The sequence below is a fragment of the Sciurus carolinensis genome, chromosome 3 (assembly GCF_902686445.1).
Source record: "Sciurus carolinensis chromosome 3, mSciCar1.2, whole genome shotgun sequence".
Lineage (NCBI taxonomy): Eukaryota > Metazoa > Chordata > Mammalia > Rodentia > Sciuridae > Sciurus > Sciurus carolinensis.
Window position 1 is genome coordinate 174,940,700 of NC_062215.1, and position 15,036 is coordinate 174,955,735.

Below are 15,036 nucleotides of genomic sequence, written 5' to 3' on the forward strand. Positions count from 1 at the left end.
AGGCAAGAAGCGAGCCGGCGGCCTGAGCAGGCGAGTGACTGAGCAGCACACCGGGGGAGGCAAGAGGCGCGGCGGAGCGAGCGGGCCCTGAGTTGACAGATACACTGTGCTGCAGGGTCGGCGAGCGAGCGGACCGGCGAGTGAGGGACGCAACCATGATCACCTCGGCCGGTGAGTGCGGCCCGGAGCCCACACGCCAAGGGAGGAGCCGCTGCCGCCGCGCCGGCTTTTAGCTGAGTCAGGCCGGGTGACTGGGCACCTCCCGGCGGAGCGCCAGCCTGCGCGGCCCCTCGATGGCCTCGCTGCCCAAGACGCACCTCCCGTCGGGGGCTGGGAGTCTCGTCCCGCCACCGCGGGCCCCTTGGGCTGGGAGGAGCGGAGCCAGGTGGAACGCCTCTGCATCCCTCCCCAGCCACACCCCCGCGCCCGGACCTGGGGGCTCCCGGGGCCGTCCCGACCCCGAGAGTTTCCCTGCTGCCTCCGGTTCTTGGCCGCTTGACCCTAGTCCTTCTCCGCAGGTGGTTGGGGTGGGATGGGACCCCTGTGCGGTCAGACGGCAACTGCTGCCTGGGTGCTTTTGGACGGGGTGAGAGCCGTCCTCCTTGGTGTAAAACCCGAGAGAGGCTGGAGTGGGTCACTTCTGGGTCCGCTCCGAGGGTATTTGATTAAGCACCGGGACAGCTTTCCACCGGGAGTCAGCTTACCTTTTGGAGCCTAGGTGCTTAGAAAGTATATGTTCAAGAAAGAGCTCATGAGCCTGGGACATGCCACACACCTAAACTGTTCTGTAAGTAAATACACGGAGTGACATTGGAAATGGAATAAGCTGTGTAGATCAACCTTAAGTGGAGATTTTTAGGCTCCCCACTACAGACTGGTTTGCATATAGCGGTCCACGACCTTGGAACCCCCCCACCATTACCATGTCCCATGCCCCTTCCTGCTTACATACCCTTTGTTGTTGCCTTTTACTCTGTACTGTCCCGCAAATATTTTGTTGTAACAAGCTGGTGGGCAGAAGACAGTATTCCATACGGTCGGGAACTCAAAACCACATTTTAATGAAGATTAGTTAAGAAAATTGGTGGAGGTGCTGGGAGACATAATAGTATTTTCAAACTCTTGAAGAGCTGTCACCAATACCTGTAATTAGACTTTTGTCCCCAAGGGATACAAATGATTGGAAGATGAATTTTAGTTCATATGAAGAACTCTTCCACTTACGCTCTAAAGACAAACACGAAATTTCTTGCCACCTGTTAATGTAGGCCTTGTTCTAGATCAGATCCTTCCATTTCCACTGTTTCTTTTAACTCGGTCCATCTCTTGCTCATTATTATTTAAAACCTTAACATTTAAAACCTTAACATTTCTTTTTAAAACTTTAATCACATAGTATTTCTTTGCTTGAAATTCATGTTTTTAAAATAAATTTTACTCAACCAAATACATGAGCTGATGCTGACTTCATCTTGTACTTTCTTCCTGACTTATTATGCCCTAGTCACACTGGCCTTCTTTCTGTTCAGTTTCTTTCCTACCTATAGACTCTTGCACATTTTATGTCCTTTCTAGACTTCTCTTTTTCAAGGTTTCTCTTAGCTTCTCAATCTTTAGTTTTAACTCAAATGCTAGTCTTAACTGGCTACTCTGTTAAACTCATTTACTCTCTCCTCCCTGGCAGCCACCTTTCTCCCTCCCAATTCAGTAAGTACTTTGTTTAGTTTTCCTGATTACTGTCTTTCCCTGGTGCTGATTTGAGTAGGAAACTTGTTTTCACAATTCTTTGAACACTGCTGAGCTTATGACAGAAGTTCAGAAGTATGTCTTGAATGAAGAAATTAATTAATCAAATAAATAAGTCTTTCCCTAGAGTTTTTTTTTAAAGTTGAGGCTGAAAAAACACTTGGCAGGAATATAATGGAATTCGGACCTCTTTGTGATGGGCAGATCTAATGATTTTTGAGGTCCTACCCTGAAATTCTATGATGATAAATAGTATATATTTGTTACTGCCCTTTCTTTAATTTTTTGGATACTTGTCAGTTTCTGCTCCAAACCCTTTGTAACTTTGTTCCCTGTCCTTTAGAGCTTAGGATATGTCCCAGGTGCTCAACAAGTCAGTGTCATGATTCTGGTGTGTCAGTTTACTCATTCATTTACTCACTAGACATTTGCTAGTCACTAAAAACAGTAGTGAATAAGAAGTCAGTGTGTACTGCTAATTTTTTTTTTTCAAGAGTTTTCATATGACAGGGAATGGGGAGATAGAGGTGTTTATTTACTAGAAGGAGATGGGAAATTAAGTGGGTTGGATTTAATACATATAGGCATATAGAGGAAATGCGCTGGAAATCTTTAAAACAATAGTTTTCTACCCTTCTTTTCCTTTCCCATCCCCAGTCAACCACTTTGAACTATTATGCTGTCTTCTGGAACATACTGTCATATTGAGAAATAAAAATAAACATCCAAATAATACTATAAATTAATTAAAAATTTTAGATGTACTATGAGTTTGTATTATTGCATAAGAAGTTTTTGCCATCCTTAAGCCTTTTCCATTCCCTTTCCCATCCAAAGGGAAATTGTTTTTTCTTTAAGATAGGAAATATTAGTGTGTGGAGTATAGAGTATTTGATTTAGTTGTAATGAATACACGGAGGCTGACTTTCCAAGCAAGAACAACCATGTAGAAAATACATTGCCAGTGAAACTAAAAAGAGAGTATAAAAATATCTCTTTTTAAAAAATTTTTTCAAATACACCCTTGATTGATGGTAGCTAATTAATGGCGTTTTTAGTATTACCTGTACTGATTTGTTCTACACCCCACCCCCGACCTCCGGTTATAGGGATCAAACTCAGGGCCTGGCACATGCTAGACAAGCCCTCTACCACTCAGCTATGTCTCCAGCCCTGTTATATTTTCTATTTTGAGAGGGTCTCACTGTGTTGCCTAGGTTGGCCTAGAACGTGTGGTCCTTCTGCCCCAGTGTCCTAGGTAGCTGGGTTTACAGGTGTGTGCCACCTCTCCTGGCCCTAAAGCATTCTAATCTATCATCTATTCCACATCACTAGATTGCCTCCCCCGCCCTCCACTAATTCTATTTTTAAATTTTCTCCATGCTGTCTATTGAGTCTGTTTTGGACACGTCAAAACCTAGAATACTTGGGACTGGGACTATAACTCAGTGGTGGAGCACTTACCTGGCACATATGAGGCACTGGGTTCCATCCTTAGCACCACATAAAAATAAATAAATAAAGATATTATGTCCATCTACTCTAAAAATATTTTTTAAAAAAACCTAGATTCCAAGTTCTTTTTGCTTTTATACTTTTGGAATAGTAATATGCTCTAGTTTTGCTTGTTAAATTTTGTATCCTTTCCTTTATGGTTCCCTAATTGCCAAACCTATATTTATTGTTTAGAAATGGCTACATCTCCTAACTAAAATTGCCTTGATTCTTTCTAATCAAGTCACAGTTTCAACCCAGTGTTCCAGAATGATTTTTAAGACCTACATGAAAAAATATTTGAGAGAGTTTGACTTCTTCTATGGTATAAGGACAGAATCTTTCATATCTTTTTTTTTTTTCAATAATTCCCTTGACATGACTATATTTCAAAATCTGGTCTTTTGGAGAGGATAGTTACTCCTTTTGCTATCCTATGTCAGTGCTAGTACCTTGAGGCTGAGGTAAGGTATGTGGCGAATACTTGGGTAATGAAATCAGAATAAGTAAGATGGTTCATTATTTAGTGAAGTCATGGTTACTCGTGATAGGAGGAAGATATCTTAATATGGGCACCTTGAAAAATCATTGAAATATAATCCTCTGTTGAGTTAATGACCAAATATGCCCCTTTTTCCTAAATAATTTTTGAACTCTTAACTTATTTTGTCTGAATAATTTTATTCTGAAATTATATGGATGGGAAAAATGTCTCATTTTGGTCAGTAAATTGGATCAGTGATTCTTGTGAACTCAAGAATCACAGGGAGGCCTTATCACTGGACCCAAACCCTATCTTTTCTGATTCAGAAGGCCTGGGGCAGAACAAGGAATTTGCATTTCTAACAAGTTCTCAGGTAAGGCTAATACTGCTGGCCCAGGAACCACACTTTGCAAACCATCAAATGGCAAATGATGTGATATATATGGTATCATAAAGGTTTGATAACATTCTTCAGCTTCAAAATATAAACTCTACAGTTTTTTGTTTTGTTTCATTTTTGGTACTGGGGATTGAATCCAAGGGTGCTTGACCACATTCCCAGCCCTTTTTAGTTTTCACTTTGAGGCAAGATCTCACTAAGTTGCTGAGGCTGGCTTTGAACTCAAAATCCTATTGCCTTAGTGTCTTGAGTCTCTGGGATTACAGGTGTGCACCACCACACCTGGCTCAACTCTACAGTTTTAAAGAAAAACAGTCATTCCCCTAGTGAAATCACCCCTCAAAAAATGCTTACTTCTCTGTCATATGAATGACAGAAATACTTGTTTTTCTTTTTCTTTTCTTTTTTTTTTGTGGTTCTGGGATTGAACTCAGGGCCTTGTGCTTGCCAGGCAAGCACCCTACCAACTGAGCTGTATCCCCAGCCCAGAAATGCTTGTTTTTGACCAAGCATTAATTTTTATCTGAGTGAGCTTGTTTCATAATCATGATATTCCTTTTGTCTTATAGCTGGAATTATTTCTCTTCTGGATGAAGAAGAACCACAACTGAAGGTATTAGTTGAAGAATAAATCTCTAGGCTTACTGTGAATTCTGTGAAGTTTTTTGAGTTTTGTGGTATCTTTGCATCTTCTACTATTTGAAGGAGCCATCCTACACAACCTGTAGCAGTCACTGAAATCTAACTAGAGAAGATAGTATCTTGGCAATAGCATTTGGTTTTCCTTGAGTTGAATGAAATTAAAGCAAATCTTAAAATAACACTTGAGTAAACCTGCAGTTTCTTAATCAGCAGAAAACACAAAAAGTTATTTCTTTTGTATCATATATTTAAAATTCTTTTAATTTGCTGAAAATTTGGAATGTGCTTGGAAGTAGCTGTAAACATCTACATTAGGAAGTCAGTCTTGTATGACAAGGAATGACACGATTAGTCTAATGTTTTATGATTGAAAACAAAGGAAATGTATAAACTCAAGAAAACGTATTAGTAAATTTCTTTTTGATAAATTAAAAGTTTTAGTGAATGTTACTGCAGATTTGACCATTGATTTATTAGAAATTTTAAAGGAAATATAATGGTTACTATATTTTAAAATAGAATTTTGGTTTTATCTTTCACAGGAATTTGCACTACACAAGTTGAATGCAGTTGTCAATGACTTCTGGGCAGAAATTTCTGAGTCTGTAGACAAAATGTAAGAACTTACTTTATTCCTATAAATTTGAATAAGGTAGATCAGTTTTAATTGTGGATGTGTCTTGTGGCTCAGTAATTTATATAGAAATTTATGAATAATTTGTGACTTGAATATTTAGAGTTGGGATTTTTTAAGGAACAGGGTCTGTCCTTCCTAATTTCTTTCAGAGAAGTTTTGTATGAAGATGAAGGTTTCCGGAGTCGGCAGTTTGCAGCCTTAGTGGCATCTAAAGTGTTTTATCACCTGGGAGCTTTTGAGGAGTCTCTGAATTATGCTCTTGGAGCAGGTGACCTCTTCAATGTCAACGATAACTCTGAATATGTGGAGACTATTATAGGTAATTATTTTATATCTGGTAAGGTTTTATCTCGTTGGCTTCCTTTTTGTCCTAGTATACATAGTTTTTTTTTTTTTTAATATGATATTGCCCAATTTCATTTTAATTATAAATTCATAATCTTTCTCTGATAATTTCATGCAGATTGAGTTTTTAGATCTGCCTTCAACTGAGTACTGATTATCTCATCAGTTATGGTTATCTTTAGTCCAATGAGCAACATTTCAGTGAGATGATTAAATCAAGTTTGAGTAACAGATTGATGCAACTTTTTTTTAAATTTATTTTTACTGTAAACAAATGGAATACATGTTGTTTCTGTTTGTACATGGAGTAACAGCATACCATTTGCGTAAAGATTGATGCAAATTTATGTAGTTGTTTCTAAGAAGCTCTTATTGTTAGGCAAAGGTAATAACCACTACAGTAAGGAAACAGATGACTGAGAAGCCATTACTGTATATCTGTATTGTGGTAGGGCTGGGTACTAGTCATTCTGCATATCATGATTGATTCCACTTTTGCCCTGTGAGGAAGGGGATAGCTCTGTTACATGAATTAAAAAAACTTGGATTCTGACATGTAAAGACACGTGGCTATTGAATAGAAGGTTCAAAGAACTCCCTAGTCACCAGGATTATAGGAGTGTGCCACCAGGCCCAGTTTATTTTTTTATTTATTTTGAACAAGAAAAATTTTATTTCAGACAGATTCCGTGGCATGCATTGCTATAGCAAAGTCTGATTGTAGCAGTTTCATTTTAAACTCTGCATTGATGTATAAATTATACATTACTTGGGAATGTTTAACTTCTGTTAAAATGTAGATTCAGTCCAACATTACACCAATTTTTACATTTATTGTAGATGCTATATTAGTGCTAGAGGTTAAATTTCGTTTATTTATTTTTGAACTGAGGGGGTGGTTAGCTTTCCGAACTATTATAAATATTTGAGATTATCAACTTCTGAAGAAAACAGATTTATTTTGTTTCATTTTGGGAAGTTTTCATTCCAGGATCAGTTGACTGTTGTTTCTGAGTCTGTGACAAGTCTATAAATCATGCACAGAGCATGTGGTAGAGTAGAACCACCCATGTCAGGTCAGGGAATCAAAGAGAGAGGAAAAGGAAGGGGCTAGGGTCCCACTGTTCCCATCAAGGGCATGCTTCCAGTGACCGATAAACATCCCACCAGGCCCCACCTTTAATAGGTTCCTCCATCTCCCAATAGAGTCACACTAGGAACCAAGCCTTTAACACATCGGCCTCTGGAGAACTTTCCCAGAGCCACACTGTAGCTGGGTAATCACAGGCAGAGTTTTGGATTCTCTCTTACATTTCAACCGGAATTGTAAGTTCAAACAACTATGTAACATTTTTCCTGAGATTTTGTAGCTTTAAAAAATACTTGAATATTTGAGAAACTTCTATCTTGTATTTAAAAGAAGGAACTCAATGCCCTTTAGATGGGATCATAATTTCAGAGAGCTCAAGAGCATGTTTCCTGTCAGGAATGTACAGTGTAGGTATTTTTCATTGCAGATTAAAGAGGAAATCTGCATTATTTACCTAGATCCTTATGAGGAAAAAATTCATATTCTCTGTCAGAAATTGGGAATGCTGCACAACAGGGTTGAAAGAGGTAACTTCTGATGTCCCAGAGCTGAAGGTCTTGCTACATTACACAGGCTGACCTTGGACTGGTTTTCTTCCTGCTTCAGCCTCCCAGATGGTTGAGATCACAGGTGTGTGCTACTGCCGGCTTCCAATGGGGTTCTTTGTTCACTTTTTTTTTTTAACTCTTTGAATCCTATGGGAAGAACAGATAGTTTTAAAGGATAGACCACATCATTTTTAAAGCAGAGCACTTTCTTCACATTGTTAGAAGTGTGGTTAAATACACCTGTTTATCTCTTTTCTGTTATTTGGTAATTTTTTGATTCACGTTTGTAGTTTTTTCCAGCAGGAATTCTGCAAGTGCTTGTTTGTCATTTTACAAAGTGTCCTTATTTATAGGACTCTTGTTATAAAGTGCTGTGAGATAGGAGATACCTTCCCTGTTTCTAAATACTATGTGTCATCTTAGTTTTGGAGGATGATTGTTAATCAAGAGACCAGTTCTGCTTATTTTTTTTTGTGTGGAAGGAAGGGATTCATGCTCCTAAGATGGATTTTTTTTTTTTTTTTTTTTTTTTTTTTTTTTAATGTCACTAAGATTTGTGAGGGGGCATACAAAATAGAATTTGGGATTGTCTTCTTGGGATCTTAATGAGTAGCATAAATAGTACCTCCAGAAAATTCAAGACTAGTAAACTTTCTCCTAGTTATGATGGGACTTCGGCTGGGAATACCACTAGACTGTTGGTTTTAGTTATAACATGCACCTGGGATATAGTTATGACAAATAAACCTGGTGAATGAGGGAACATGACTCTCACTTGAAACTTGGACAGTAGGTTCACTTATACCAGCATTGAACCCAGGAGTGCTTTACCCTGAGCTACATTCTAGGCCTTTTTATTTTTTATTTTGAGACAGGGTCTCAATAAGTTGTTGAGGCTGTCTTTGAACTTGTGATCCTCCTGCCACAGCCTCCTGAGTTGCTGAGATTATAGGCATACACCGTGGCACCAGGTCAAGAAATGTTTTCAATAATGTCAACCTTATGGGAGTGGCTGCATGGTCCTTTATTGTAACCATTGCAAAGACAACAGTTTTATTTGAAAGCATAACTTTTAACATTTTGAATTTCCTCATTACTTTATAGTTATCTCACAGGTATATATGATTATAAATGTGAACCTTGTCCTTTCTGGTAGTTTAGCCCAATTTACAAGGTTATCAATTTTATTTTCTCCATAGCAAAATGCATTGATCACTATACCAAACAATGTGTGGAAAATGCAGATTTGCCTGAAGGAGAAAAAAAACCAATTGACCAGAGGCTGGAAGGCATTGTGAATAAAATGTTCCAGCGGTGTCTAGATGATCACAAGTACAAGCAGGCTATCGGCATTGCTCTGGAGACTCGGAGACTAGATGTCTTTGAGAAGACCATACTGGAGTCGGTAGGTAGATGGTGTCATTTTAGAATTGTTATTGATGGGAAATCAGCAAAGCAAATTTTTCAAGCTGAAAATCTGGGTAGCGAAAAGAAAATCTATTTAAAAACAAAAATAAGGTGCTTTTTTTTTGCCAAAGGTTTTTTTTTTTTTTTTTTTAAATATATGAACTTTGTATTTTGTGTTCATAGAACATATGCTTTTATCGTGTCACAATTCTTCATTCCTTTGAAATTTTGCTTGGGGAAGTTGTATTTATTACCCTGCCTTTTAAAAAGAAGAATGTATTGATAAACTATTTGAATTAATTTATTATGGTTAAAACTATTAACTAGATTCCAGATTCAAGAACGTTTTACAATAATTTAGACAGTCTTAAGTCACCAAAGTGGTCGCAACAGTGTAAGGCTGATTTAAGTGGACAATGATTTGCAGGCCCACTTTGCTTCAGAACTTCTTCCTCTTGGTGATCTGGCTCTCTGTACTCCAGCCATTTTGGTCTTTTATCCTTTCCTGATGGACCCTGTCCTATCCCTGCTACCAAAAATATTCTTTCTTTATTCGCATCACTCCTATTCATGATCAGAGCTCAGCTGTCTTTTGTTTGCAGAATTTTCCATCAATCCCCAATATCCTTTCCCTACTCAACCTCTACTACAAAGATGAGGTCCAGTTCTTCTGTTAATCTTATAGAGCCCTGTATATTTTCAAAGTGTTAATCAGTTTTTAATTAATTGTTTTGTTAGAGCATTAATAATTGCTTTTCCCACCAGGTAAGTACTTTTTGCCTTTTTCATTACTGTGTCCTCAAGGTTTAAGTCATTGTTTAGCAGCAGTAGTAAGATTTATTTACATGAGGAAAAAATGAGTGACCACATGATAGAATGGTCTTTGTTTCAGTTTCATTTTTGTGCAGTTATAGACTCTCCTTGTCTTCATGTGAACAAGATTAAAATATTTGCAGTCATTGATTCAGCAAATGGGTTTCGAATGCCTACCATGTACCAAACACTGTTGTAGACATTGGAGTTATAGTGGCTAACAAAGTTCCTACCCACATCAGACAGTCTGTTTGGGGAATCCAGAGGGGAAACAGGCAATGAATAAAAGGTAGAAAGAAAAGGGGTAATACATGTTATTTTAAAAATAAAGCTAGCTAGGGCTGGGGCTGTAACTCAGTGGCAGAGCGCTTACCTAGCATGTGTGAGGCACAGGGTTCAATCCTTAGCACCACATAAAAGTAAATAAAATAAAAGCATTCTGTCCATCTACAACTACAAAAAAAATTTTTTTTTTTAAATACAGCAAACTAGACACAATGATGCACACCTTCAGTTGCAGCTACTCAGGAGACTGAGGTAGGAGGATCAATAAGGTCAAGGCCAACCTTGGCAACTTAGCAAGACCCTGTCTCAAAATAAAATTTAAAAAGGTCTGGGGGTGTATTTCAGTGGTAGAGCATTCTGAGTTCAGTCTTTGGTGCTGGTAAATAGATGGATGGGGAAAGAGAGTAAAAAAATTCATTTGTTTTGCATTCATTACATATTGCATATTGAGCCTGTCCTATTATATGTAATATAATGCGGATGTTTTAAAATTGTCTTTAATTTCTTAAAATGCTAGTCACAGCTCATTAAGTTGATTTAATTAGTTACTAATAAGCCACAACTTGCTTTTTGAGAAATACTTCTGTAGTTCTGCAGTATGTTTATTTATGTTGAAGAACTTCTATAGGGCAGTATCTCAAATATTGGGGGTGCTAGTAAGAACCCCAAGCGTAAACACCCATTGTGTAGGTCAAGGTTTCCTCATAGAACACCAGACAGATGTGGCAGCACTAATGCCTAAGCTTGAGATAGTTCTGGCTGCTCAGTACAGGCAGTAAATTAGGAACAAGGTAGGATGCAAAGAGCCTTCGACAGACAAGCTGCAAAGCATCGTCACTCAGTGTGTGGACATTTGAAGCAATCTTTTTGTAATAAACAGCATCAATCTGTTATAGTATACTTTGTTCATGTAGAGATGCCCTGCATGACCACTAAATAGTAAATTGCTTTCATTCCATTTTTCATGAAGATATGGAAATATGTAATTCTTTATTAAAAATTTCTAACAAGGTTTAAAATATTAAGGTTTTTATTATCTAAGGGTTTTAAATCATTGACTGTTTTGAATGACTAAAGAAGGTAGATTAAAGTAATCCTGTATCTAAATAAACATAATGCTTCAGTAACCAGATAATGATGTAATTAAAAATTTATCTTTCAGAATGATGTCCCAGGAATGCTAGCTTATAGCCTCAAGCTCTGCATGTCTTTAATGCAAAATAAACAGTTTCGGAATAAAGTACTAAGAGTTCTAGTTAAAATCTACATGAACTTGGAGAAACCTGATTTCATCAATGTTTGTCAGGTAATTACACTGAATTACATTACTCTACACTGTGCTATGCCACGTTATACAATATTGTATTATATCTTATTACATTATTATAATGGCTTTATACATGTATCTCAGCTGATGCAATCAATAGCCTCATGAAGATAAGATGTATGGTTTATATTTCTTTTTACTAATAAGAAATAAAATCTCATAACACTAAAATTTGTTTTGTTATAATGTAGTCTTTATATGCATTTTTCATTTTCAAAATAAGCATTTAAGGAAATTTTGGAAATTAAGGTTTAAAAAGAAGGTAGAAGATAAAAATGTTACTTATGCTATACTATGTCATGCTAAAAAGAATTCAAAGTATAGAAATTATCTGTGGGTTCATTACTTAAACACAACCAAACATTTGGATATATTTTCTTTATATTCTTTCATTTGTTTTTGTTGGTACTTAAAAAATCAAATTGTACAGAAAATATATAAAATGAAAAGAAAGTTTTTCCCTATCCCTTCTCCTGGAACTTTTCCCAAAGCTAATACTAAATGTTTTCCCCAAGGTTCGGGCACATGTAGATCCTTAATCTCTGTGTTGCATTTTCTGGACTGGAGGTGTGCATAAGTTCACATCTCTCTGTCTCTCTCTCTCTCTTTCTCCCTTTCTTTTTGGTACTGGGAATTGAACCCAGAGACACTCTATTGCTGAGCCATATCTCCAGCCTTTTCATTTTTAAAATTAGAGATTTTTGTTTTTCTTATTTTTGCACTGCTGGGTCTCAAATCCTACACGTGCTAGGCAGGCCCTCTGCCATGGAGCTACTTCCCCAACCCTAGGCTTTTGTATTCTGCTTGAGCATTCTATCACGTATGTGCTTTCATGTGTTTGTATCCTCTATACTTCTTACAAATTTAAATTGAAAAGCCCCCTTTTTGAAAATACATTTTAAACCAAGTTTGAAACATAAAATGCTGAAAGAAGAAAAATCTACATTTAAATCACTCAAAGTCAATTTAATGTTATATTTCTTCTTAACTCTCTTTATATAGATTTTTGGAGTTGTGTTTGTTTTTAAATAATATTTAATAGTTTTTAAAACTCATACAAATAATAGTATTTCACTGTCCCTTTTTTTGCTGTATTTCTCCTTCATTCCTTAGAGTCAACTTTATTTTTTTAGCTTTTTATTCCTAGCCTTTAAAATTTTTATAAGAAAATGTATTGTACACTTAAAAATTTGTTTTTACAAATTTGTTCATGTAATAATAATCATAGATGGCATATTCTAATAAGTAAATTTAATGATGCAAGGTTAGAATCTATGCATGCTAGCCGAAAATCTGCCACTGAGCTCTGAGCCACACGCCCGGCCCTTGAAATATATTTCTTAACAGTAATACATTCACATTATTTAAAATTCAAAAAGAACTATAGAGCAATCAGTAAAGTCTCTTACTTGTTTACTCCAGCTTCCAAGTTCCCTTACCTAGAGACAAATTATCAGTTATCTATAGCTATTAGTTGAATACTTTGCCTTGTTATAACTCTTAACAAATTTTTGTCAGGCCCTTTCTTGATTTGTAGTAGTAATTCAGTCTATGTACTTTGTCTAACTTAGCCATCCCCCTGTTATTGGTCATTTGTTTCCATTATTTCCTGTTTTTAATTCATAATAATTGATTATGTATTTATCTTGAAGTTGAGTTACTTGCTACTCAAGGAAACAAGAAAATTTACATTGATTTCTTAGAAGAAAAATTCTGTCAGATGATTTTGTTAAATATGGCAGATATGGCAGATAAATTATAAGAAATTCAAGATGATAATTTTGATCTCTTATCCTGGTCCAATACAATATTATGTGTTCAGTGAATGAATGATTCCTACAGTATATGATAACAGAAAATACAAGTTGAGAATTACTTAAATATAAATTATGGTTAAGAATTAAAGAAGCAACTGATCTTGATGGCACATGTCTATAATCCCAGCTATTTTGGAGGCTGGGGCAGGAGGTTCACAGGTTCACGGCCAATCTTGGCAATTTAGTGAACCCTTGTTTCAAAAAAAGTTGGGGAGGTGAGGGTGTAATTCAGTGGTAGAGCACCCCTGGGTTCAATGCCCATTTGTTCAAAAAAAAATTTTTTTTAATAGAAACCAAGATTCAGCAACTAATATTGAATACTGATAATTGCCAGGCATAATATAATTCATGGAAATTATATGGAATTTTTTTTTTTAAATGAGCACATTCCATTTTTAGGAAAACTCCATGAGTATTGGGTTCAGAAATAAAACAGTAGGTAGATAGTGTGCCCCCAATTTGCCTATGCTTACATTTTAATGTCTCCTATATTGTCAACTGTTTGTCATGCTCTAAGTACTTTGTATATGAAGTTTTTAGTTATTGTATTGTTATGTTCTTTATCTCCATTTCAGTGCTTAATTTTCTTAGATGACCCTCAGGCCGTGAGTGATATCTTAGAAAAACTGGTAAAGGAAGACAACCTCCTGATGGCTTATCAGATTTGTTTTGATTTGTATGAAAGTGCTAGCCAGCAGTTTTTGTCATCTGTAATCCAGAATCTTCGAACTGTTGGCACCCCTATTGCTTCTGTGCCTGGATCCACCAATACGGGTACTGTTGCAGGATCAGAGAAAGACAGGTATAAGTATCTTTTTCTGCAGCAGAACTTATTGAACAATCTTTGTTTTATTTTTGAAATAGATATAATCATAGGTGGCATATTCTAATAATAAATAAATTTATAGCTTTCATAGACTGTGAGGTCTTTTTAGGCTATTGCTCTCTTTTGCACTGTGCTGGAAGTACAGTAATGAAGATCACCCTTCTAGAAAGAAAGAGAAGCGATGATCTGGTACGGAAAGATAGCATGTTTGTTCCTTAATCAAATAAGTTAAAAATCTACCTGTAATTCTAGCTATTTGGGAGACTGAGGAAGAAGAATGATAAGTTCAAGGCAAGTCTTGGCAACTTGCTAAGACCCTATATAAAAAAGAGCAAAAAAAGAGTGTCAGGGACCTACAGCTATTCATTGGTTGAGTGCTTGCCTAGCATGCCGGAGGCCCTGGTTCAATTCCCAGTACCCAAATAGAAAAAAGGGGCGGGGGAAGTCTTAGGTAGGGTTGGAGGGCTTGCTTTAAGATATTTGTCTTAGCTATATAGATATTTGGAAAGAAACATCCTCAACTTTTTGTGCTTCTATTAAAACTAAATACATAAATAGGTTAATATGGTATTAGATCTTATTTTCCTGTATTTCCTTATGCATTTAGACCACTTATTTAAAATGTTTGTATCTTAGTTATATCTTATTATTTTTCTTCCAAAGTTTTCCATGCCGTGGAGTCATTCTGAAACTAAATAAGATGTCTTTTTTTTTTTTTTGGTGATGCTGGGAATCGAACCCACAGCCTTGTGCTTGCAAAGCAAGCACTTTACCCACTGAGCTATCTCCCCAGCCCCAAGATGTCATTTTTCTTTCAAACTGTTTTACCTTCCCAGTGCATTTCAAATAAAATTCTAAGTCCTGAAAGTAGCCTGCAGTGCTATGCAGTTGTCCCTCTGTATCCCCAAGTTCTGCATCTATGGATTCAACCAACCATGGGTTGAAAATATTTAGGGGAAAAACATTAAATCTGTACTAAGTATGTACAGACTTTTTGTTGTTGTCATTCTCTAGACAATACAGTATAACAACTACTCATATAGCATTTACATTACATTACTATAAGTAATATGTGCAAGATTTGAAGTATGCTGGAGGATGATGTGCTCAGGTTATTTACAATTACTCAGCCATTATATATAAGGGACTTGAGTGTCCACAGATCACATCTGTAG

General features: G+C 36.7%; 1 protein-coding gene across 1 annotated transcript in view; it reads left to right on the forward strand.

The window, feature by feature from the left end:
- Nucleotides 1–15,036, forward strand: part of Psmd1 (proteasome 26S subunit, non-ATPase 1) — a 96,756-nt gene continuing 81,720 nt past the window's right edge. Inside the window, exons 1-7 of the mRNA XM_047544203.1 lie at nucleotides 1–171; nucleotides 4,694–4,737; nucleotides 5,309–5,382; nucleotides 5,553–5,722; nucleotides 8,586–8,791; nucleotides 11,054–11,197; nucleotides 13,611–13,837. Coding sequence (XP_047400159.1) covers nucleotides 156–171; nucleotides 4,694–4,737; nucleotides 5,309–5,382; nucleotides 5,553–5,722; nucleotides 8,586–8,791; nucleotides 11,054–11,197; nucleotides 13,611–13,837 — 881 coding nt within the window. The 5' untranslated portion in view covers nucleotides 1–155. The remainder of the gene's footprint in view (nucleotides 172–4,693; nucleotides 4,738–5,308; nucleotides 5,383–5,552; nucleotides 5,723–8,585; nucleotides 8,792–11,053; nucleotides 11,198–13,610; nucleotides 13,838–15,036) is intronic.